Here is a 25,731-nt window from a genome sequence, read left to right on the forward strand (position 1 = left end):
ATAGAAATACATCGCTGCTATTTGTATCTCCAAATCTACAGCCATAAAAATGGACCCCAGGATATGTAATAGCTCCCCTTCTACTCCTCATTTTTCTTTTTCCATCTCCTTGTGGTTGTTTTTCACGTCTTTATGATTGTTTTTCATTTAATTGCTGTTGTTTGTGTTTCTGTATTGTCTTTGCAGCCTTTTGCATCTCTTTGTGGTCAGTTTTCATTGCTGTGGTGTGCTTAGTTTTGCGTGTCCTTCTGGTCTTTTTGCCCGGCTTTGTGGTCATATAGTGTTTCAGTATTCCATCCATGATAAATAAGTCATCTACGGTACCTCCTCACCACTGGATCTTGGCTGGGACATTCCTTTAACCTCTCTAATCTCACCTTTTATCCTCTGCCACCTTAGAGGATCTCTGGTTTTCTTGCACTATCCCTCCTCGTCTTCCATTCTTCCTCTCTGTGTCTCTGTGTCCAACAAATGTAAAAGGGAAAGAGGGGAAACACTGAAAGATTGAGGGCAGCGTATTTGTCATGGTGGAACACACATACAATACAGAAATACAGCTGAATAAATCCTTTGACACGGGAAGGAAAAACCTCTCAGCAATTTGAGACAACGTGGAGGCTCATTGGCCGACAGCCACTCTCCTGAAAATCTCAAAACAGACACTTCAGCTTTTATTTAATTATTTTGCAGCTCAACGATGTTGTTGATCCTATAATTGCAAACCACATGCTGCTAATGTAGGGGTGGAAAAAAAGACAAGCCATGATTTCATTATTGATTGGAAGGCCTAGTTACCTCAAACACAATCTATTCTCTATTTACCCAAGATTTCAATTAACTTACTGATCTCACTTACAATACCATATAAATACTGTATAGTAATACAATGCAATAAATATGTTGCTTAAATGTAATACAAAAGTAAAAAATATGGAAAACATTTTAAAATTAATATTATTTAAGATAGTAATATTGAAATATTAGCATTCAGGCTTGAATGAATACATTTATTTATTTTGCAATTTTTTATGAATTTATTATTATTTTTGATTAGTTCCTACAAAATGTTTAGCTTTAGTTTAAAGCTAAACTTTATTAACAGCACATGGTGCTGACAGTGTTTTCTAAACTGCTGTTTTCATGTTCAAGCCTGAACTATTTGTGTAACTCATAATTTGGTGCCACTTTAAGTACTTAACCTCTTGATGTTTGCGTTTTCAGGCATAAAAAGCAAAGTTCAAAGCAAATTATTGCAAAGTTGAGCTTTTTTTATTTGCATTTTGTAAATAAATATGTGACATAAACTTCAGGCAACTTTATAATAAATTCAAATCTCCGTATGTATTTCTAACTTCAGAGAGCAGGTACATTTTACATGCTCACATCTGAATGCTGATTTCTCAAACGCAGTCATTCCCCTTGAGGCTGCACAGTGAACTGCAAGTTTGAAAGTTCTGCTGCCAAATTTCCTCATGCATTTCCAAGCCTGATGCTCTTTGACAGAATAAACAAACAACATAAACCATGACTAACAGTGTGCAAGGCAACTCTGAGTCACTTTCATTTCCCATTGTGTCATAAGATGACTTCAGAGACATTTAGTTTTGCTGCTGCAGTTACATCATAATTATCTATTACTTAACGTTTTGCGTCTCCTTCAAGAGTGTATCATTACATCGTGTTCTCAATTACTAATCATATACTGCAAAAAATTAAATAAATAAATAAAAGTAATCATAGTAGGACCAGGAGAGCACTTGGACTCTCCAGTCCTAGTGCCATGAGCTTATTGAATTTTAACTTTTCAATTCAATTTATTTTATTTGTATAGTGCCAAATCACCACAGAAGTCACCTCAAGGCACTTTACCTTAAGATTTAATATGTGTAAAGTTATTAGATTTCATTTTACATTAATCAAACTTGCAGTTATTCAGGGATTACTCAATTTCACTAAAGGACTCACAAATTATAAGGTTTGTTGATTTGTTTCTTGATAGCTACTTGTGTTTTTGTGTACCTGTACTTCAAGACACCAGCCTCACCTTGATATCCATGACTGCTATACACGATATAACATCCAGGCACAAGTGAAAAGCCTATTTCTGGCAAAAAAACAAAAACAAAAACATACTGACACATACAGTATCTAAAAAACACAGCACACTTTGTCCCACATACTGTATGTGTTGTTTTATGAAGAGCTGCATAATGCCGCCTTTATCTATGAGTTCAAAGTAGGGCAGCTGCCTAATGGACTAGGTTGTGCTACCTTAAATAGACTCCAATGATAGTTACTTAAGATAGGAAACTTGGACCAGAACAAAAAAAGTCCATAGTGATGTGTGTGTGTTTCCACTGAGTATCAGGAGAAACAAAAAGTAAAAGGCCAGATGTTTTCTATAGTTTTACTATTTTCAACATTTCCCATACAGACACTAATACCAGCAATGAATTGTCTCTACTCACCATAGTGTCTGTCAATCTTGAACCTGATTTAGTGTATTTGTATATGCACAGACCTCTGTTAATGTCGGAAAAACACATCAGTTGGACAGCCTGATGTGCCTGGTGACATTTTAAGAACTTTCTTACCTCACTAAATATGTGATAGTATCATTTTAAAAAGGAACAACTGGTCATTTAACAGCCTCTGAAGTAAGAAAGAGTCACATGCACATGGTATCCACTTTATTTACTGACCTGCTCCTAAATCTTGTATTTTCATGCTCCACATAACAACAGTAGCTTAATATCAGTAACACTGATACCTTCAGTATTGATCCACTCCAAACTAAAGGAGAAGAAACTGTTTTCTAACTCCATTTGCTTATTCTAAGACTATGACGTCTTGTTTGTACATTAGACCCCACAGTCTGAGCTGCAAATGAAAACGTAATAAATGTGGCTTATTCATATGAAACATTCATTAAGCTATAATGAATGAGTCATGTACTGTAATGTAACAGCCGGTAACAGCAGCAGTCTTTATCCTCTCTTTACACAAGAACAGAGTTCGGCAGTTCCATTTGCAACAATCATTATTTCAGCCATTAGCTACTGTATTAGCTACCGGAGGCATTTCTAAATCAGCTACATATAGATTTACAAACACACACATACACACACATATTGTTGAGTCCATTAGGGCCCTACATACAAAATCAAGCAGGAAATACAAACCCTTTTGCTCCATCGCTGAAAATGAATATATGCAAAACAATGAGCTGCTCCAGCTTTTAAAACATCAATCACATAATAGTCCTGAATTAAGAAATGGGATACAGGAGACAGGATGTAACAGGTAAACAGACACAGCAAAGAGTCAAGGTCAGACATTTTTCAGACATAAATTTCACGCTTGGGAGTCTTAATCAGGAGCAGAAACTTTGCTTTTGTATTTATTAAATGAGAGATTGCAGGAAAACGTAGCTGTAATTAATGTGTTTCTAAAGCTACCAACAATCCAAAATTGTACACATGCTTCAAGCTGTGTGTGTTCTAAATGCACACAAACTTATTTTTTCCACTCAGCAGATATTCCTGACACACAGAGCCATGTCAGGAAACTCCCTCAAGGCATCGGTTTCTCCTTTTGTCTGTGTTCTGATCTCCGTCTCTTTCGCTCTCTCAGGACATAAAAGTGGTACTTTCACTTTCAGGCAACTCTCAGAAAGCCTGTTAGGTATCTGACTAGAGACAGTCGAATCTAACGGGGAGACAGGAGGATGAGGGATAAATGACTTCAGAGACCATCGGAAAGACAAGGAAAGCGAGCACCGAAGCCAGACATGGTGAGCCTGCAGGATAGAGGAAGGCTAAAATAAGACAGAGGTGGAGGTGTGAGGTGGTAACGCAGCTAGACAGTGTGCCTCATTGTCCAATCCTCACCTTTAACCTTCTCTCACTCAGTCTCCCACTACCACTTTCTCTCCTCAAGAAATTGCTTGTTTTCATTGTATTTCCCAGAGTCTGGGCCTTTGAAAAGTTTTATTCATTCACTACAGCAACATATCTGTTATCATTATTTGTCTGTCTGATTCCAAACTCCTGAAAAGACCTGGCAGTTCTCTTTAAAAACATCACTTTAAAATATCGACAGATAAGACTCTGACTGTCAATAGATTGGTAAAAAACGATAAGCTGCGAGACTTTTGCTGCAGAAATCTTTGTGAACATCATCTAAGGGTGCATTTATATACTTAATAACGTCTGAAGTGGTTTATTCAGTTTTCAATGCGACTATTTCTTTAGTAGAATTAAAAAGCAGTTGAGTCTGTAGAGTCAGTAGGACCTTATTTCTTCAAAAATACAGTGCAGCTAAATGTTTTAGAGACAGAAATCTCCAAATAAAACAGACAATTATGATTCCTGACTTTTCCAAACAGGCCAGAAAATTAACTTGTTCTCTGAATGATTCTAACATCTTGTACTTTTGCATCTTTATCGCCACCAGAAAGTTTCTGTGAAACATTTTGACAACTACACAATAAGCTGAATCTGATTACTAGCAAGCTCCCCTAAGCTTTAAGAATAATTTTACATCCTTTTTGCAATAATTCACACTTATGGCAAAGAACAGCAAGATGGATGAATTGATAAAGCGCTAGAATATTTTTTGAATTAATATATACATGTGTTGCTCAATAAACAGCAGTAAAAACAATTTCTGGTTATTTTGCATTTGATTTGTAGCTCTGAATATTTACGAGCTAATTTAAAAAGTTATAATCCAATCAAACGAAGCAGCTGTGCTGTTACAGTATTAAGGTACATAAACAGCCCACATGGGTGCCTCGTAAAAAGAATCACTGTATCATAAACTTCTGTTGTCTACAGAGGCAAACAGCTCAGATGGTGAGGTGTTAGAACATTACAGTCTCCAGCTTTAGGCACAAAATGCTGCGGTGAGGAAACTAATTTACATAACACATCCCCCTGCCCAGCCGCCTCGCCCATCACACACAAACAGCTACCTCCAGTGTTTACCTGAGCCTAACCTAATTATGAAAGTGTGTCAGCAAGTGAGCTCCAGCCCAAACGTCCTCTCTCCCAAGGTGTAAAACTTTAACTTAAAAATAGTCACACACACACTTAACACATTTACACCTTTGCTGCACAAAGAAATAATCAATTTTCATCAACAGTTACTTAGAGACTGGGGTTTCCATTAAAGTGTAGTTAATATTTGAAGTGTAAAGCCCGTTTACAGAGTCCTCTATCTGTTCTGAAATTGCATTCGGTGTGTAGGGGTAGATAAATTTTACCTGTACTTTAATCTTTTAAAACAGTCTCCTGACAGATTAGACACCAGCATCTGGCATTTACCAGGTCTAACTGATTTATGCAGTTTACAAACATTAACAGTCAGCACGCTGTCATAATATCTTTCAAATAATCGACCTGCCTTGGTAAGGACCTAAGAGGCACGAAATGAAGCACACTGTTGACAAAGAAGACATTAGCAATTAGTGAGAAGTGCTGTCTAAGGTGGGATTTCTCATAAAAACAAAAGTGAGCGAGCGGAGATCATGATGAGGTGTTGGGTGAAACTGGCTGAGCTAGTCAGGTTAACATATGCTTGATTATTTCTTTCGCCCAAAGAGCTTACCTATTACTTTTTTCCAACGCTGCTGTGATGATACAGCCACTCCAAACAGTGAAGAGGTTTACTTTACACTTCCAGCTCTCACACGCCTGTGTGCTCACACAGTTTCACAATGAAGTTCGTTTATTGCAGTGTTATGGTGACAATCGGTGGATTCCCCGGCATAATGATTTTTAACAAATAAATGGTTCATTGTGACAGACAATATTTCACAGTTGACCTATAGCAAATCATTCAGACAGTGCTGACATTTGTGGGAGCTAAACAAAGAGCCACAGAGTCCAAAATGAACGAGACTACTAAATTATCCAGTCAAGAGAAATAGTTTCTAGACAGGAACTAATCATAAAAATGACATTCTTTGATAAACCCATTAGGAACCAAGCTAACAACTAATAAAGAAGATTACCTCCACAATAAATCTTAATTTAATAAAAATGGTACAGAATGCACTCCTGAGAACTAAGAAGGAGTTTGCACCACAGCACAGACAAAACAAAAAAGAAGCGTAGAGTAAAAAGCTCTATCATAGGGTTTGTGTTTTAATCCAAAATACTGCAGCCAGAGTTCTGACTGGAATTAACAAGAGAGATTATATTTCTCCCACGGTAGCTTCTCTCTATTGGCACCGTGTACTTAAAATCAGGGTTCATATTATCTTAAATACCTCAAAGTTCCATATTTTCCAAGCAGAACTCTTTGTTCTCAGGCTGCAGGTTTACCTGTGGTTCCTGGAGAGCCCCTCTCCTGTGGAACCAGCTCTTAGTTCAGGTTCGGGAGGCAGATACCCTCTCTACATTTAAGACTAGACTTAAAACTTTCCTTTTTTATAAAGCTTATAGTTAGAGATGGATCAGGTGACTCTGAACCATCTCTTAGTTATGCTGATATAGCTTAGTCTGCTGGGGGACCTCTACTGATACGCTGAGCTCCTCTCCTCTCTCCTTCCTCCTATATCAATGCAAATGCCACCATTTCATGTCACCATAACTTTGTCTATTCTCTCTCCTGTAGTTGTGCTTCCTCCTCTTTGTCTCCATCTCTCTCTCTGTGTTTTTCTGTTTTATCTGCTTGTTGTTGTTGTTTTTTGTTGCCTGCTGTTCTTTTCGCTCTCCTCTTTCCACTCACCCTAACCGGTTGAGGCAGATGGCCGCCCATTATGAGCATTTGGGACTGCACAAATTGTAAAAGTGCAGCAGACTCTTCATTTAAAACAGTTTTATTTAATATAAGGCCTCAAAGAGTTTAGTTAAAGCTTGCAGGAAAAGGAAATGAAGGTCGACAAAAGTGCAAGGTCACAGAAAAACATTTACTGTAGGTGAAGAGAGTTCATTACTCACACCTGTAACTGTGTCTTTGACAATCACAGTGGCAATGACAGGTGAAATCTGTTAATAATGAAATGTACACATGAGCAAACCTCATGTACTCACAGTACTTCACCAGTATCAAACACTGGGACCAGTATCAGACCAGTAAATAGAGAACCAGGTCAAAAACTTCCCTTGGTGTGTGGTAAGTTAACAAAGCAAGAGAAACGAGACATTTCTCATGAGTTTGGTACCACACACACACACACACACACACTTGTCCCTGGTGACTGTTATTAATCACTGGAATGTTCAGATTGCTGGTAGATTTTCTGTGGTGCACAGTAAACCTTGAGGCAGAAGTGGAGCCAGGAACAATGCTGCTCTCTTTATCTGAAAGTTACTGCAGTTGTAGTTGCTGTCATACACAGTAGTTGCTTCGTCGCAGCACTCTGGTTAATTATAGAATATTTGATCTATTAATGATAACCTTGTTTAACTCTCTCTCCAGCTCTGTATCTGTTGATCTAAGATGTTAATCACCAGAATATTAATATAGGTTATTATAGTGATTTGTATCGCATTCAATTCAATTTTATTAACAAAAGTCATCTCATCTGCTTCAACTGGTTGGGGTGAGTAGAAAGCAAAGAAAAAAACAATTAGTTGCATTTGTGGAGTTGGTTTTGCAGCATTTAATGACTCCGATTGTCAGATCTAATGTCAGCGATCTGCAGTCTAAACATTAAACCAGCTAATTTCAGGTCTGTGTGTGACCACAGGAAGTATGCACTTTGTCTGCATGTTCACAAAACACCTCGCAGAGGTGTGTTCAATTTTGTTTTAAAGCATAACTGCTGATAAACCATAAAGTTTTAGAAATGATGAATTCAACAATTCAAATGCTTTCAAGAAGAGGAGTGGTCCAGTATTTCTGATCAATATAATGACTGGAGTATGTGTACGTATATAAACCATCAGAAAGTGTGCACACTAGTGAAGTAATCTAAATTCTGATTTATCTTTAATAACCTAATATTAGTTGAAAGACCCGACTTATACTTAGAACTAAGAATAAAATGTCTAACAGTACATACTTCTCTGGGTTTAAATGTACTGTTTTCAACACTCTGTTCTTTCATGTCTGTTACTTTATTTATATTTAGTTTAACCTTTTGGTCAAGTTTAGACTTTAAGTTCATTGTAAGGTGGTTCATGGTAAGATTAGAATTCCAAATAGAAATTCACATGTTGAATGAGGTTGAATAACAGGAGCCGAACGTCCTTGTTTGTACTGTAACACAAAAATATCTGAGTGTGTTTGAGTGATTCCTTACGCTTGGTTAATGCTACTCTTGTCCTTGAGCTACAGATGCAAATAGCAGCTAGCTCCATTTTCCCCAATGCACAGCTGGAGAGGCATTTTAAAGCATCACTCTTCACCTGCTTTTGCCTCCTCCGTAAATCCCAAACACACACACACACACACACACACACACACATACGAACCACTGACAGTGTTGCACTGTGTCTGGTGTGTCGGGCGGTAATGACGAACCGCTCATGTTCAAATTTTCCACCTCACCCCTTCACAACAGGCATCGGAAGGCCACAACCTTGACTTGATTTATTTACCTCTTTTCCCTGGCTTCTGCTCCTCTAGTGTCTCTGTTTCCCTGTTTTTCCTGTGCATGTGTCTCAGTCTCACTCCCTCTCTCTCTTCTGTCGGGATAAGCATACACTCGAGCTTTTAGGGGCATTTAAAAAGTCAGCCTGGCGAGGAGCAAGAGGGCTGATCTTTACTCTGACACCCGACAAAACTCTACACACTGTGATGGATGGTCCTGACCTCGCACTGCCGGGGATAATGCAACGTGTGTGCGTGTATTTGTGTGTGTACTCACATAAGCAACCTTTTTCAGCAGCAGGACAAGGCCATTGATCTCAGCCTGTAATTGCACTGCATTAATGCAGCCAGAACAGTTTGTGTGTTCGTCATGTTTGTATGTGCGTATGCTTATACATGCACATGTTTTTAAGCCTTTAATTTGATTGAACATTGAAGGTTTTCTGAGCTTTAAACTACTTCAGAGAGCTGGATGAACCCACAGCATCAAAGTTGGCAGAGGGGTTTCAGCACACTTTGCTTGAAACATACCAACACATTTAATACGACTAATCCTCACCCTGTGCAACAGAGTCAGGAGGAAAAATGAGAGTTATAGAAAGTCAATTTGATATCACAGTTGCTCAGTTAGTTTATGAACTATTACATGAATTTAGTTTATACTGTAGCATGTACGACATGGCCAAAACAAAAAGAAAACAGGCCTAATGTTTGACAGATTGTGATTGGTTTACTAACTTTCTTGTGATTCACCTAAAAAGTGCTGTGAATCACTGGACTACTCACACTCACTACTCCTTTTTCTGTGCTCACTATTTCAAGTGGTAAGGCTCGAACGGCCACTTATCTCACATTATCTGCACAGAAAATAGATTTTACTTTTGAACAGCTGGACTTCTGAAAGAACTGCTCCCACCGTGCTGCACACCAAGAGCTCCTCGGCACAGCCAGTACAGCCACGCTGTTCTACTGGTAACAGCTCTTAATGCTGCAGTATATTTGTCGTCCGTAGAAAAGTATAGATACAAGGCAAAGCCTACCTTCGGGCTGTTTATGAGTGTACTCATGTAAATATGATACCACTGCTGCCACTTCTCATTTTATGCCTTCGTACTTCCCTGCAGCATTTTTAAAAAATTTAAGCTTCTAAACTTCATTATCTGTGAAACCACTGGGTCAGACTGTGCATAGCAACTCATAGCAACATGGGAAAAGGCAGAGAAATCCTCTACGAACAGGATTTAGAACTTGGCCTGTGTCACATTTGATTCCTATGAAGTGGTTTCCTACCCGGTGCACACTAGAGGACAACTGGGATCATGTAAACACATTTGGACATTTGGGAATCCATGAGCTGAAGCTCGATTGGCACCAACGATCACCCATCTGGTAGTCAAACGTTTTCAGATTCAATCAGGGCAAAAAGCCACGGAGTCAAACCGATCTGAGCTGCATCAACCAGCTCATATCAGATACTTTAGAGTTACACAGGAGAGTGTTTGTGTGGGTTCGACTGGACTGCTGAGTCAATATCATGATGCACACGGGGTTGTTTTGTTTCCACATGTTACTTGTTAGATACTTGGTCAATTTATCACCTTGAAAATCGTTTTGCACACATGCTACGTGTGCTACAGTGTGTGCAGAGCAGCATATTGTCGAGCAGGGAAACTTAAATTTCAGTGTGTGTGCTGCACACGTTTTTATCAAGTGTGTGAAATAAGGCGTTTTGAGTCAGAGATGACAGGAATGAGTGGTAAGAGGAGGATTTGTGTCCTTGTGTTCAAATGAGTGCGAATCTATTGAAGGGAGCATTACTGTGCTGGAGAATGGTTTAGACGACCCCCACCTGGAGGGTTTGTTGTTCGGTGAATGTTTAAGACAAAATGCTATTGTTGGGTTTAGTGCAGACAAGAGGTTTATTGTCTAAAAGACTAAGGAAAAAATTCAGAGAACATGAAGGTACACGATTTGATACCATATCTTATGATATAATGTGATACAGTACAATATGCTGTGATACAATATAATAGGATGTGATATGATACATTGCATGACAGCATACAATATGACACAAACACTACACTATACAGTGAAATACAATATGACACAGTATGATAAAACCTGACTGTCAGTTCACACTGAAATTCATTTTGCATAACACAGCTGCTCCACACACTGAATCAAAGAAAAAACATGTTAAAAATCTATTCCTGTCCATAGAAAACATTTTCTCTGGATTCAGATCTCATACATCACCACCTTGGTAATGGTTGAGCAGCTAAAGAGATTGCAGTACAATGAGGTTGTCTTGTCCCCATGCAGCATGACTGATCCACATATACTGAATGTACTGAAGATATTTTTGCACAGATACGTAATATATACTGTGATACAAGTTGCAAGAAAAAGTTTGTGAACAATTGCTTGGTTCTTGGTTCTTGGTTCTGCAAAAACTGGTCATAAAATGTGATTGGATCTTCACCAAAGATTTACAACAGCCGATAACACTACAGAGACAACCATTAAACATACAGACTTATAGTGGAAAACAGTAAAATCACATTGTAAACGATATTTACACATTTCGTTATCAACTCATGCACAAAACCAGGAAACTGCAAAGAGTTCACTTACTTTTTCTTGCAGCTGTAAATACGGACTTTTCACTAGAGTGGTTAGAGGGTTTTAAAACAAACTACTGTACCTGGTTACTATGGTTAGTTTAAGTTGCTCTTTGCTCAAAATGAGGGGGTATTATATTTGTATAAAAATATGATGTAGATAAAATTAAAATCCAACCTGCTAAAGGTTAACCTGTTGTTTATAAAAATGTAAGTTTTAACTAAACAATATGTTTAATTATGACAATGAGTTTAATTGTAGTATTTAGATAATTTAGCAGAGAAATTGAACCATTCTCAGATCTAATTAAAACATTTTTTGCAAAAAGAGAGACAACAACATAAGTGATGCATGGAAAACGTCTTTTTCTTCTGTTAGCTTGCAGATCTGTTGCTGTACATGCAGTCCCCGAGCCAGAACGGTAGTTTTAACATTAAGCTGAACGCCTCCTGCTAGTGTGAAAGTTTCTAGTCTAGTTTTCTAGTCCTACTGAACCCGCCTGCAGCTCTGTTCACATTTCAGCTCATTGTTTTGGTCCTCCACACCATCTGGTTGAGCCCCAGTGTCTCTCACCAGTGTCCCCATAGGAAACTGTGTGCAGCAGCTCCCAGCACACAAACTGATTGTACACTATCTGCTCAGAGCCAAATGGAGGAGCGCTGAAGTAAACAAGTGTCTGTTGTAGAGATGTAAACATCAACAAGCTAAGGATGGCCAAGTCCCTTCTGAGGAGTTGGTGCTAAAAGACCAGCAGAATATTAGACTGGGTATTTCTGTAATGATCCCATTTATTTTAACGCCAGACGACTGACATCACCTGATTTATAGAGCTAAGGAAAACACACACACATCCAAAAAAATAATAAATAAATAAAGAATTACAGGTGCTGGATCTTGAATGTGTCTCCTTTATATAAAACAACAGTGCCAGCAAACGCCCCATGTGTCTGAACCCTGAATAACTAATGGTGCCATTTGAATATCATACTAAAAATGGACTAATGCTGTCTGACACATTCAGGCTAAAAAAGTGCTGACAGCAAATCACCTTGTAGTGTACTTTTTAAAAATATGCACTGCCATTTGTTTCAGCGCTGTCTCTGTTTGAGGCCAATCTTTAATTTGAGACTACAGTTCCCAGCGACACGTCCACAGGTGTTTCGCATCAAGACAACACTTGTTGATGCTTGCAGCTGATTTTCTGACTGATTGCTTTTGTCATTTTACATATAAAGAAACAATAAAAGCACTAAAGACACTATGTTTACATGCTTCTTAGACGACACCTCCGTACGCTCACCCTGCCTTTGGCTTGTACCTTGCGTCTGCTAAATGTAAACGACTACACCAACAAAAACTGATGGTTTATAGATTATTATATTATCTCTCAGGGCATAATCATCCCTGCAAACATAAAAAGAAGCTTTGGCAACAGAGATTAATGTTGAGATAACGAGCGACAAAATGTTTGTGCGTTTTTCTTAATTACTGCTATTTTTTGCAGTGAAGCTGCTGAATCCATCTCATACTGCCCCACCAGTTACATCCAGGAGCACATCTTGCGTATCTATGGTTAATTTCAGAAAAATTGTGTGATTGCCATGTGCATATGCGTAGTTAAGAGCCCCAGACATGGATCACTAGTGAAGCAGTGGCTCAAGGAAACAGATTAGAGTGACAGATCCATGTTTCTCATTGAATTTATATAGTTTTATTATAGTTTTTATTAGTTTTATTTAGTTTTTGTTTCATTTCATTTTGTCAAAACTTAATATAAAAATCCCAGTGGGTGCACAACAACATGCAGAACACCACACACTTCAACCAAATGCTTCTCAAAATGGTCCTTTTGCATGAAAACTCCACATGCAAATATCAAATGAAAGACCTCAGAATGACAACTGCAATAAAAATGCAAAACACTGCACTCTTGAAGTAGCAGGACAAAAAAAATGAGTTACTGTTTATTTATATATACAGATAAGTTACAGTTACAGAGTGTAGATGAACACAATCACACGCACGCACACGCACCACAGCGCAGTTAGGAGGAGAAGAAGGAGGTAATAAGAACGGAGATTAGACTTTCGATTAAACTGCTTTCTAATTCTCCAGCTCTCCAACAGCTGTGACATGGAGCATCTGAGAAGCAGCCGTGGCCAATTTGCCTTGAGCGTTAACAAACAGAGGCGACTTTGAACGCTCACTTCTGAGAGTGTGTCTGGGTTTTCCAATCGGCAGCCGCAGCATTCAAAGGGGGAACGTGTCCCTGTGCAAATAGTGTAAGTGTGTGTGTGCTTGCTCATGCATATGCATATGGAACAAATACATGGTGACATGAAATAAACAAAACAACAAGGAAGCTGTCAGCACATAGCACACAGGGTCACAGGAGACAGAGGTGATGGTGTGTGCATGTGCTCACACACACACACACACACACACACACACATCAGATCATGACTCAAACCGAAGTTAATAGAAAGACAAAACACTGTCAGCACATCACAGATGTGTGAGGCTCAGTGAACAGAGAGGAGACAGAGATTCGCAGGTTTGCTTTCAAAACAAATGCCAGAAATTTACCACAAAGGCTGCCACAAGTTTTCACTGACATGTTTTCACTTAGAGATTTGTGAAGAAAGGATTTGTGGAAACTACTTGTTAACTTTTCATTCCAAGCTGACGTGTGGAGAAGGTTGTGAAGTAAACATATGATATGTTGACTTTGCTGCAGAAAATGTCTAGAAGTGGTTTGGTTCTAGGTTCTGCGTTCCCTCAGTACCAGGTTTTAGTTTAGTACCCACTCTTTAGCTAGTTCCTGCTGTATAATATCATGTACGTATTTTATTCATTCATATTTTCTTTCACCCGAGTGGAAACAAAAGCTGAGTTGCAGAACTAAACTCTCAGAATTAGCCACCAACACCAAATATCCCGACGTGATCTTGACAAGGTGTCAAACAGCAGCAGCACAATTTGTGTGTGATGTGTTTGAGTGTGCTACTGTCAGCAGGAACAACATATGGCTCCATTAAAAATAACACAAGTCATTTACCAGAACAGGTTAGATCTGCCAACACAGCTGCACAACCGCTGTCAGGAATAATTCACTTTTATGATCAGAGTATAAAACAGACCGACTAAACAGAATAATTGAATAATTAGGCTGTTTTTGTAGGATTAAAGCGAAACATGTGTTCATTTGTTGTAATTTTCTTTTGTCCATTATCACGGTATCGTTTACATCCACTCTACTGTACTTTGTCAACAACTATGGTACATCTTTTACACAGCATACTGACTTGACTTATTCAAAATGAATAGGTAACAGCTAAAAAGGTGTAAATTCACTAATTTAGTGCAAAAGAAGCATCGTTAGATGCAAAGTTACGGCAAGAGAAAGTTACAACATGCAGCTCTGATATCACATAGTGGGCAGTTAAAATTCTACTGTCAGGAGTCAAAGGGCGTCGTATCATTTTCACCTCACCAACCCTGAGGCTGTTTCTGCTGCATATTTATGACTGTGTGTGTGTGTGTGTGTGTGTGTGTGTGTGTGTGTGTGGCAGCTCTCCCCTCCAACACGTCAAAATCTCAGCATGTAAGGAGGAACCAACAGGCATCAAGCAGGCACAAACACACACAATCATCACACAGCCCTATTTTGGTCTGATCCCAACCTTGAAACGACCCGCTCTCAACCCGCTGTCACGCTACAAGACCGACGCCGGCCCTCACACTGTGACAGCGAGATAAGAGGGATGTGAGGAATAACTAAGAGAACAAAGAAAAGAAATGAGCAGCTAAGTAAATGGGGATGGAAATCAAAGACAAACGGAAACCTGGACGGATTAGGGAAAGATAGGAGAGAGGATAGGACTGAAGGAGCGATGGAAGAAAAAAGGAAAAGTGGAGGATGTAAAGTAATAAATGAATGAATGATGATAAATGAAAGGGGAGGAGGTGAGGGAAGGAAAGAGGAAAGGAAGAGTTGAGAGCAGTAAAGAAAGGAAAGGAGGACCGAGGAGACAAGATGAGGAAATGGACAAGTTGAGGAGTTGAAGAGGAATGAGGAAAGGAGAGGAGGAAAACAGATAACAGACAAGAAAGGTGGTGAAAAATACATGCAAACAAGGTGAGAAAAGCAATAAGCAAGAAAAGAGATAGAGAAAGGAGAAAGGAAGCAGAGGGGAAGGATGTAGGGAGCTGATCACTGGGTTGTTGAATGTGTAAGCAGGTGATAAGCAGTAGCTATCGGACTTTATCAGGCTCAGGAGAGAAGAGCTGATAAGAGCTGATCTATTCTGATCATGTTTACACTTTAAAGGGACACTTTTTGGTTTAACACCATTTCCAGTGTAAAATCACAGTGGGCAAAACAACACTATGAGAAAGATTTTGGTATTTAAGAGTGACCGGTGGAGCTGAGTGTCAAACCAGAGGAACAGGAGGAAACCTACAGAGACAAGTACACTGCCTCCCTGTGAGTTGTCATCCATTATCCTATTTTCACTCCTGTCCTCATATAACTAACACGATGCATGTTCTAAATTTAAGTCAGAGTGATTTCTGGCAGGCGAAACAGTTGATCAAATTAAAATGTAAAATCCCAGATAAACTGAGTGGCTCCACCTCTGTGGACCTGCAGGATGAGGAGGCTGCCGGTTTCCCTCCGTCTCGAAAACCATCCCACTGCAGAAGTCCATAGGCCAAGAATAGCCGGAGGCTTTCAAGATCACATTTTCATAATGAGAACCAATGAGCTGTAAATCCCTGCTGACAGAGTTATGGAGCGAGAAGAGCTTATTGCGGCGATACTGAAACTATTAAACAGTTGCCTCCCTCTGGCTCCAGGTGCTGTGTGTGTGTGTAAACATGCAGCATATTTATATATATGTGTGTTTGTCAGTATTAACAAGAAACAGCTGCATTTGGCTGTTTGCTGCTAAGCATCCATCGTGCCTCTTAGACACTCCTGGTTTACAAGCCATGTTTTTTAATTAAACAGATCCCACTGTCATTGTGTGAGTGCAGCTACCTTCTCGTCTGAGTCTGAAAATATGGACAAACCACCACATTTGTTTATAGCATGATAAACATTTTCTTGCTTTTTCCCTATTGTTTTATTTTTAATTCAGGGACATGTGCTTTATTGTGCTAATTATTACATGTTGTAATTATTTTCAGCGAATGTGTGACAGAAAATTTACACCCAGAGCAAAACAAGCAGAAAAATAACTAGAAAGTGAGACATAATTCACATTTATGTGTTTTACAGTAATCTTATATACTAACAATGTTATTTATGCAAATCTTCACCTTTTTTATTATTTTTATGTAAATATATCTGTGTATTTAAATCAATCAGAATTCTATGAAACAAGTAATAAGACAAGCTGGTGATTTTAATTGATCCTTGTGAGAAATCAGAAATCTCTGGGGGGCAGATACCAGATAGCTTATTTTGTGTTTTGCTCAAGGACACTTCAGCACAGTCAGGAGGGGTTTTTGCCGTTTTGTTTTTTTTTCCTTGAGGCGATGTTTTAGAGCTCAACTCAAAAGAAAACAACAAAAGCTGCTAAAAACAAGTTAATTGGAAAGAGACTCTAAACTCTCACTGGTTCCGCCAGTCTGGGTCTGTGAGCGTCGAGCTAATGAGAACTGACACTTCATACAGGGGCAGGTTAGACTGCACAAGGTGCCAGACACTGTGTAAACACACACTTTTACAGATTTTCACAACTATTCATTTTAAAGTTGTATCATTTATCTGATACCTACACACAGACACTCACTTCTACAGCTGTGTTAAGTGATTTACAGGCTTGAACCAACGATGAGCATCGAGTTGTACAGTTACTATTGGTGGGTTTTCCCAGCTTATTCCCAAATTGGTCCTTAAAACAACATAAGACATGGACCTTAGTTGCATTTACACCTTCTTATCAAACATATTCTGGATGAAATATAGATAAAAACCATCTCTGAGTTTAGCTTAAATAACATCTGCCCAACGAGAAACTGCAAAAATACAGAAAAATGGTCACAAACAAGCAGTCAACTCTTTTTTTTACATCAACCTAACTAATGCAATGTCCATGTGTAAATTAACAATTTCTACCATTAGAGGGAACTCGTCACCTTGTTCCTAATTAATAATACATTCCCGTCTGCAGCTCAGCAACTTGCAAATAAAGGTCAAATGGTGAAAAAATACTTTTATTCACATCATTTGCCTGTGTTGTGATTGCAGATTGTGCGTACTTCCCTCAAGTGGCCAAAAATCATCCATCCATTATCTCAACCGCTTTTCCTGTGAAGGGTCGTAGAGATGCTGGAGCCAATCCCAGCTGGGAGAGAGGCCAGAAATTATGTTAAATTAATAAATAATTTACTAATGCATGTTGCCAGGTGGTGAAAACAGGAGTTTATTCTTTAGTCACAAAGTCACAGATGAAAGTTTTAGTCATGGAACACGATGTTATGATAAGTAATAATTAGTGGGTTTCATTTTGATCCCGCTCCCACAGCCTCTTTGCAGAAATAACAAACAGCTGGGCCATAAGAAAATTGGACCCATGAATGAAACAATACAAAAACATAACATTATTTTTTATATATTATTATTATATTATATTACATATTAACCAATATATGATTTATTTACATAAAGGAGGTGAGATAAGTTACTCAGCTTGGATTATTCGGTCCCTGCTGTCTTCTATACATACAGCATTGCTGCAGTGAGTGATCAGATTTACAAGTTTTAGTGGCAAATATAAGATAAAACACACAAAACACACTAGTCTGATATCTGTTGCATTAAACTGACAACACAGCAGCTTTGAGGACAGAGACAAAAAGCTAATTTGATCAATCGGACATGTGATTTTGTGCCTCCAACTTCTAACTTCCTGTTACACCTGACAGAGGGGTCAGCTGAAATAAACGACAAAGCCTCGTCACGCTAAATGCCAAGTTAAGAAGAACCATTAACCTCTATTCATGTGCTGATTGGCCGCACTGGTCAAATCAAACCGGATCAATAGAGCTTCTTTTTTACCCTTCAACAAGCCTTCACAGAAACCTTCATTGTATTGATGAGTTCAGCTACTGTCTTCTGCTGGCTGAGAAATCTGCAGCTGCTTTAAAGCCTCTGAGGAGCTCGTAAAGATCCTGTACAGAATAACACACACACAGCTTCATGCCTGCTATTGGTGTAACTAATGAGGCAATCAGATGTGGATATTGCCTTTTAAGATTTATTATGTTCGTCAGTGTAAATAGCATGTGATGATTGTTGTTCAGAACTTTTTTTATGTTCATTTCCTTATTACTGCGTTCATTACCAACCTGTGGCCAAGTGCGGTCGGTTTATCTGCAACAAGCTCATTAGAAAAATGAAAGAAGCATCAAATAAAGTACTGTGTGTGTAAAATAAACTAATATATCATCAGTCCTGCTCTAAATCTGCAACTAAATCGTGGAAGGACTGGTCGAGAAAACATTCACATACCCCATGTTTACATAGTACTTTGTATATTCTTTATACTACACACTAATGCAGTATTCCTTTCTGTCTGTTAGGAGTTTCATTCGTGTCCCTTTTCTCCTCCTGCACTTGTGCATTTGCACCAACAGGCTGGTTTAGCCTCCTTTTTGTTTCTTTAATTAATTTCTTAAATCGGTCACACATCAAAGTTTCTTAAAAGTGCTAAATTTGGCTCTGTGAGACTGGCAGACTCTGTTATTATTCCTCATGGTGCTCCTCATCATGACTTGAATCAAAGATGCACTCAGACAGCAGTAAAACCTTTTCCACGGTTTAGTTTAGCTCGGCAGCCAAGCGGGAGAGAGGGGAGCGAAGAGAGGGAGGCGAGGGAGGACAGATAAGGCAAAGACGGAGAGAATAGGGGAGGTTGGCAGGGGAAGGAGGAGAGGATGAGGAGAAGAATGAGAGAAATGAAGGTGAAGAGCAGAGGAAGGGGAGTGAGGGAGATAAGCACCGACAAGGAAAGAGTACATTGACTTTTGATGTGCTTTAATAGAACACCTCACAACAAGGCCGGGAAGAAATAACTAAAAAAAACAACACACACACTGCACTTACTCTACTACACATCGACAGTGCCGGCCACCCCCATGACCACAGCTGACATTTAAATTAATACAGACCCTTTTCTCCTGTCATACATATCGAATTCTGCAGCTGCCAAACATTCACAGATGTGACAGCAGCTGTGTTTCCATCTGAACATTTCCATACTGGGACAAATCAAATGAGAAGCACTGAACAGAAAGAGCACATTATAACTAATTCATCCTGTGTCTTTTACTTGAAACTATTTGTGATGGAAACACGTTTGTTGAATGACGACTTGAGCACTTGAGCATCTGTCACCATATTTCAGTGATGTTGTATGTGCATTGTAGAATATTTCCTGTTAATATTATATAAAAAATACATAGTTGGGCCTCAGCATATGAGGATACACCACGATCCCACACTCCAGAGCTACACTACCTCTTATTACACAGGCTCAGTGTGTGATACAGCCACAACATGACAAGCATGCAGCCGTGTGTGTTGTACTTTTAAAGGCCTCTAACATATTTGGTGACAGCACACGGATACAAATGACGATGAGATGAGGACGTATCATAAATATGATGACGTATACGATCACGTTGAGCGAGAACTTTGTCAAATAGTTTGTGCAGAAAGGAGCTGCTCATGCTCAAAGCTTCCAAATTTGCACGTGTGTGAACTATGTTTGCGGCCTATATGCAGGTGTTTACCGTGAGTGAGTATCTGTTGCTGCTACTTCATACGTTCCACTATAAATTAGTGTCATAATTTGTCACAGAGAGGAAAAGAAGCTGGATGTTTCTAGATTTTCTGAATCGCTCCACACCTCTCATCCACACTCCTCTTTCCATGTCCCCTGCTCTTTTTTCACCACCAAAACGATCCCGAAAGACGCGACAGTGATCTGAATTAGGCATTTATCTGTCGATCTGTAAATTGAGCCAGATGTCTTTGGAGAGACACTTCTGTACAGCGAGGCTCTAATTGGTTGAGCCGGCTGTTATCTATGTACAGTAAAGCAGCCTGAGTTCAAACAAGTGCTGCTCAGTGGGAGGTGAGATCTCTATCTATCCCCTTCATTCACAGCTTAATTCAATTGGAGGGCAATTATCGACCGCCCTGAGGCTTCAACATCCTTGTTGGTTTATGTTCTCATCAGGGAGCCCCGCTGTAGGATCCCCATCGACTGCACTGGGTGATGTCTGTATCGATACGCTGTGCGTAAAACACCAAAGCACGCTGCTGCAAACACACAGTCACAACCTCAAGATGTAAAAGACTGTGGAGTTTACAGATGCATCAGGTTTAGGAAGTTTTGTGACTATCAGGAACAAAACTTTTGCTTTGTGAGCACAGAATCAACAAATTAACTGATTTCATAAGATTTGTTTCCTAAAATCTAATGACATTAGTATTAGTTGTTGTAAAATGACAACAAATAAGATTCAAAAAGACAAAACAAGTCCTCTTTAAATTCTTCTATAAGCTTGTATAACATTCTCATGTGACATGTATAAAAAATACTGAGCAGGCCGGGTTGACTCTGATTTTGTGAGAAGGTTAATTGATGGAGCACAGATGGCTGCAGCTTCAGTCGTTCTCAGCCTCCTAGAATTAAAGTGACATCTGCATTTAGATGTATGGGAGACAGGAAGTAAACAGGGTCAGAAACTGTGGTCAAACGTAAACTGTGTGTGAGTAAAAACAGAAGAGCAACTCTTCCTGAAGAGGTCAAAGCAGGATGTCAATCGACAGTCACATGGAGAGGATGTATGAATAGTGTGCAGTGAATTATCCCCTGATTACAAAGATTAATGCAGAAGACCAGTTCTGCAGCTGTAGAAGGCGTTTTACCGGCATGGTGTGGGTCCAGTTGTCACCTCTGAGGAACGGTCACTGCAAATCAATACAAAGTTGTTGGGTGATCACCTTTACTCTACGGTCCTGATGGCAGCACTCTCTTCCTGAGTGACACCTTCAACCATCTCCAGCTAATCTGCAGGATTCACAGTTTAAAACTGGCAAACGAACGGCAGCAATTACTGCTTTTAAATATTTGATCAACACCGGAAAAGATTTTTCCAACCACAAATGACATAACAACCTCCGAGATCCTTGAAATGTGTTGTTAAGTGATTCATTCAATAACAAACAGGGATGCGAGAGAAAGAGAGAAATGAGAAATGAAGCACTGCTGAGAATTAAACTCAGCACCACTGTCAGAATAAGCTCTCAGATTTTGGTTTTACATATCAGGTCTGTGCCAGGCTGAGCCACACAATGGAATAATGGACTATTTATTTCACAAAGGAGCCTCTTAAGCACCCTCGTTTCATTTATGTACTCTATTGATTATCACCTTTTGTGTTTTATGCAGCAGGCAGAGCACACTTGTCGGTTTTCTTCTTTCATTTGTTGTAAATAACACTTTTTAGTTACTGAAACTAAAACATGTTCTCTACCAGAGCTTGTAAATCTACCCAGTGTCCCAGTGACATTCATTAATGAGTTGATGTCATGTACTCCAACATCCTGTTATTATACAGTTTGCAGTTCCAAATAAAGCTCTTCAGCTTTTTTTGTTGCAGGCTCACATTCGTGTCAACAACCTTGTTACTAAACACCTACCTGTACAGAAATGAAGCTAAACATCGTCCTAACACACAGTAACTGAAAGCAGCACCTGGGAGATTAAAAATGATGTGCAAGAGCGTTTCTGGTGTCACTCACAACCACAATGTCACACTCAGGTGGATGGATGTGGATTTTCTCACAAGGAAATAAGGTTTAGTTTCTGACTTTTTGCTGTGTGTTGAAGGAATTTACATTCACGTCCAATGAACAGTAAAGGAGATGTGGCCTTTTCTTCACATATCCTCACAACCTCTAATACAGAAATAGAAAAAGAACACTGTGCAGCCAGTAAATGAAGGTTTTCTCACATAGTTGCCTATGAAAACATGTTTTCTCATATGAGCTCTCAACAGGAGATCCATTGGTTTAGTTGAGATGTGGCTCCTGGGTAAAGTGTATAGGAGGCAGGACACATCTGCATGAAATTGCAGTGTTTTGTTTATTGCACATCTGTACATACTGTGCAGGTTTCTTTATAATCTGGCTTCTACTGAGCCTTTATGTCCAAACACCTGCTGGATTTCTGCAAGGGGATGATACAGGTAACTGAATCAGTCCCTTTTTATCTAGGCCTTGACCTGAAATTGGGCGACTATGCATAAAAACTACTACGAGTACTACACTGCTTATGTAGTATGGATGAGAATATCCTTAAACATAGCTAAAGTTGAAACATAGCAGCTTAAACATGACAGTGTGCCGATGTTCATTATTAAATTCACGTGTTGTTTATAGATCCTCTGTGATTTTCCTTCCGGCTCTGGCGTTTATTAAACCTAAAATATGCAACAGATGACTCTTGGACTAACATATCCAGGAAACAGCGAGGGAAGTTGCGAATGTTGTTCCCATTTCATGTCGCATGCCGTGGCTTCCCTTCGTTCAGTTCTCTGCTCCTGCTGAAATTTTCAAACAGGTGAACTTCTCTTCTCAGCTCAGATCACTCGTCTCTCGACCAACTACTGAGCTGACAAAACTTCCTTTCTCTCAACTTTTCTCGACGCCTCTGCTCTGCTGCTCATATATCTCCTTCACAAACACAAACACACACACGATGCAAAACACACAAAAGCACAAACACACTCGCATTTTCATAGCATTTTGTCTCAGGAGTACTTTGAAGCTCAACTCCCATGATAATTGTAAAGTGAAAGCATCCAACCTGTTTCGCATGAAAAAAGAGACACTCCATGCACCACAGTTACTGTACAGTCCCAGTCCTCTCAAGCAGGAGAGTTTTGTTTTAAGCATATAAACTGAATTTGAAGTGATTGACAGTAATAACACTCACATCCCTGAACACAAACACAACAAGCTCTTGTGAGAAGCTGTAATGATGCACACACGCTGCAAAGAAGAGCTAATAATGAGACACCTGCAGCACGAGCGTTGGCTAAAACGCAGTCTGCACATTTTGCAAGATGGAAACCCCACTAACAATCAGCTGTGCAGTGACAAAAAGCTCCTGGACTGTACCGAGAAACTAATAACTCCTGTTAACTGTGAGAAAATATACCTGGAAATAGCAAAAACCTGGTAAAGAAATAAGAAACTATCTCTTACTTTGAGTATTCTTCATTGTCTCTGTCACAGCGAGAGTCTTTGTGTTTCTCCCAGTCTTTTCCATGTTTACATGTGGTCAGCAGAATAATATCTTCTCCATTATGGATGTGATACAGTGCATTTCTCGTCTCCGAACCAATGCCAGTGAGGTACCGCTTCCCTTTGAAAACCAGCAGGTACTTCCTGGAAGGCAGTGCATCACTGAGCGTCAGATAACCTGTCCCCCCTCCTTTCACAGCGTGCTCCTTGGAGAACAGAGGGATGGAGATGTCAAAGTTTGGTCGAAAGTTGACCACATCCGCACTAGCCCTGGCGAGCATGGCCTGACCCACCTCAAAGCCCAGATCCTCTGTGTAGTCCGGCCAGGTGCCCGAGTAGAGGTTGAATATGAGGTGGTTCCTGCCATCGCTCCACGTTGGAAGGCTCTGGATGCGAGACCTGACGTTCTGCACGTACTGAGCTGAAAGCTGGTCCCGGTCCAGTGTGTCCACTGCTAAAATGAACAGACAGGCCCTTGAAGGGTCCGTGGTGTAGAAGCGAGACTCCTTAATGGACGACAGGATCTTCTGGTAGGTGTCTGAGACCTCGTCCCCTCTCTGAGGAGGGTAGATGTAAACCCTGAAGCCCGACTGGCAGCGAGCAAAGTCAAAGCAGGTTTCCATGCGGCAGCGCTTGTTCTTGTAGATGTTGTCACGGATCGCCCGTCGTTCACGAGGGGAGGTGTGCTGGTGATGGAGCTGAGGACTGTCCTCCTGGATACACAGAAACAGAAACACACAAAATACAATGAATTCACATCATTTAAATCTACATCTCACTGGTATCAAACATTTGGTTGCATCATCCAGGACTGTGCTGCACAGGCCAATCAAACTAATCACTAATGAATTAATGAACAATCTATTCCCATTTTCTTTATTCTACGACTTTTTACTTCTAAAATGCAATTCAAAATAAATTCTGTGATTGAATCTTTATTTATCCAACAGAAAAACAGAAAAGATCGTCTGTGTTTTCAGTGATCGACGTCATCTTTTGTACATATAAGTTTGTTTTTGAGTGTGTTGAAGGAATAAAACTAAATTAAATTTGCTTATATTTACAAAATACAGTGAAACTGATCAATGAAAACACTGAATATATTTTCTTTGTATTTTTGCTGTTTGCTAAATCTTTAAGAAATTTTTTAATCTCATAACACTTTTTTTTTTAACATACTTTTACTTAAAGCAGAAGTTTCAACATTGCAGAAACTTGTTTGTGCCTCCAGGGGGGGCTGTCTAAAGTCTCACAAGTTGCTTTAACTTTATAAATTCTGGGGGTGTGAAGTTAGAAAGACATGAGTTCACCAGAGTTCTGCAGCTCACTCCTCACCACTAGCATAATGTACCCGAACCTCTGCCCTTACTGCTGGGGGTCAAGTTGCCTTCTGGGTTTTGTAGGCGCCAAATTTTGACAAAGTAGAAAAATGTGTGGACAAATAAACAAACAAATAAACAAACACAGATTCTTTCGTTCTGCTGCATCCATTCTAATCCTTCTGTTTCTAAGCGGATGATGTTATATTAATTATATTACTTCTTCTCCTTCTACTGTACCTCCTGCTCTCCCCCCTCCAGGTACGGTTCCAGCAGCTCGGTAGACTCCGGCCAGTGTCTGGGTGGTCTGGATGGACTTCTCTGGGGCAGCGGCTGGGGCTGGTACACGTCCTGACTCTGGTGGTAGTACTGGTATTCCTGCTGGTGGTACTGGGGGTACTGGGGGTACTGGGGGTACTGTGGAAACTGGCGATATTGGTATTGCTGCTGCTGGAACTCCCCGATTTGCAGACCCCACAGGTAGACAAGGAAGAGAAGACCGGCCCCCACAGACACGAGCAGGTACCGCTTCTTGGCCTGCATGTGTGCTGTGGGGAGGGGAGGAGGAAGAGGAGGTGGGTTTGGGAAGCTGTAAGGAAGGGGGGGGGGGGGGCACTGAGGAGAACGAGGGAAGGAGAAAGGAGAAGAGGGAAATACAGCAACAAGAGGAGAAGCAAGGAAGAGAGGAGGACACAAGGAAGTAAGGAGATAGGGAGGATGAGGAACTAGGAGATGTTTCAGTGGGTACGCTCAAGTCAGCCTGACCCACAGCTTCTCTATCCACAGCTCGGCATTTTGGGACCTGGAGTCACTGAAAGGAGAAATAAATCACACATCAGCAATTTTAAAACAAAGCAAAACTTTACTGGATAAATTTAACATAAAAACTGGAACCTGGTTATGAAATATTATATT

The 25,731-nt window shown here is 39.9% G+C and overlaps 1 protein-coding gene across 2 annotated transcripts in view; it reads right to left on the reverse strand.

Moving 5' to 3' along the window:
- The window catches only part of LOC113149415 (exostosin-1), a 169,987-nt gene extending 144,591 nt beyond the window's left edge, over positions 1-25,396 (reverse strand). Inside the window, exons 1-3 of one of the 2 annotated variants that reach the window (XM_026341531.1) lie at positions 25,057-25,396; positions 23,791-24,210; positions 23,459-23,703 (exon numbers count right to left, since the gene is read on the reverse strand). In XM_026341531.1, the coding sequence (XP_026197316.1) occupies positions 23,459-23,703; positions 23,791-24,210; positions 25,057-25,359 (968 nt within the window). In that variant the 5' untranslated portion in view covers positions 25,360-25,396. Of the gene's footprint in view, positions 1-23,458; positions 24,211-25,056 lie in introns of both variants that reach the window. The other variant, XM_026341530.1, reaches the window with a different exon arrangement.
- Positions 25,397-25,731: the final 335 nt, after the last annotated feature.

The sequence above is a fragment of the Anabas testudineus genome, chromosome 24 (genome assembly GCF_900324465.2).
Source record: "Anabas testudineus chromosome 24, fAnaTes1.2, whole genome shotgun sequence".
NCBI lineage: Eukaryota > Metazoa > Chordata > Actinopteri > Anabantiformes > Anabantidae > Anabas > Anabas testudineus.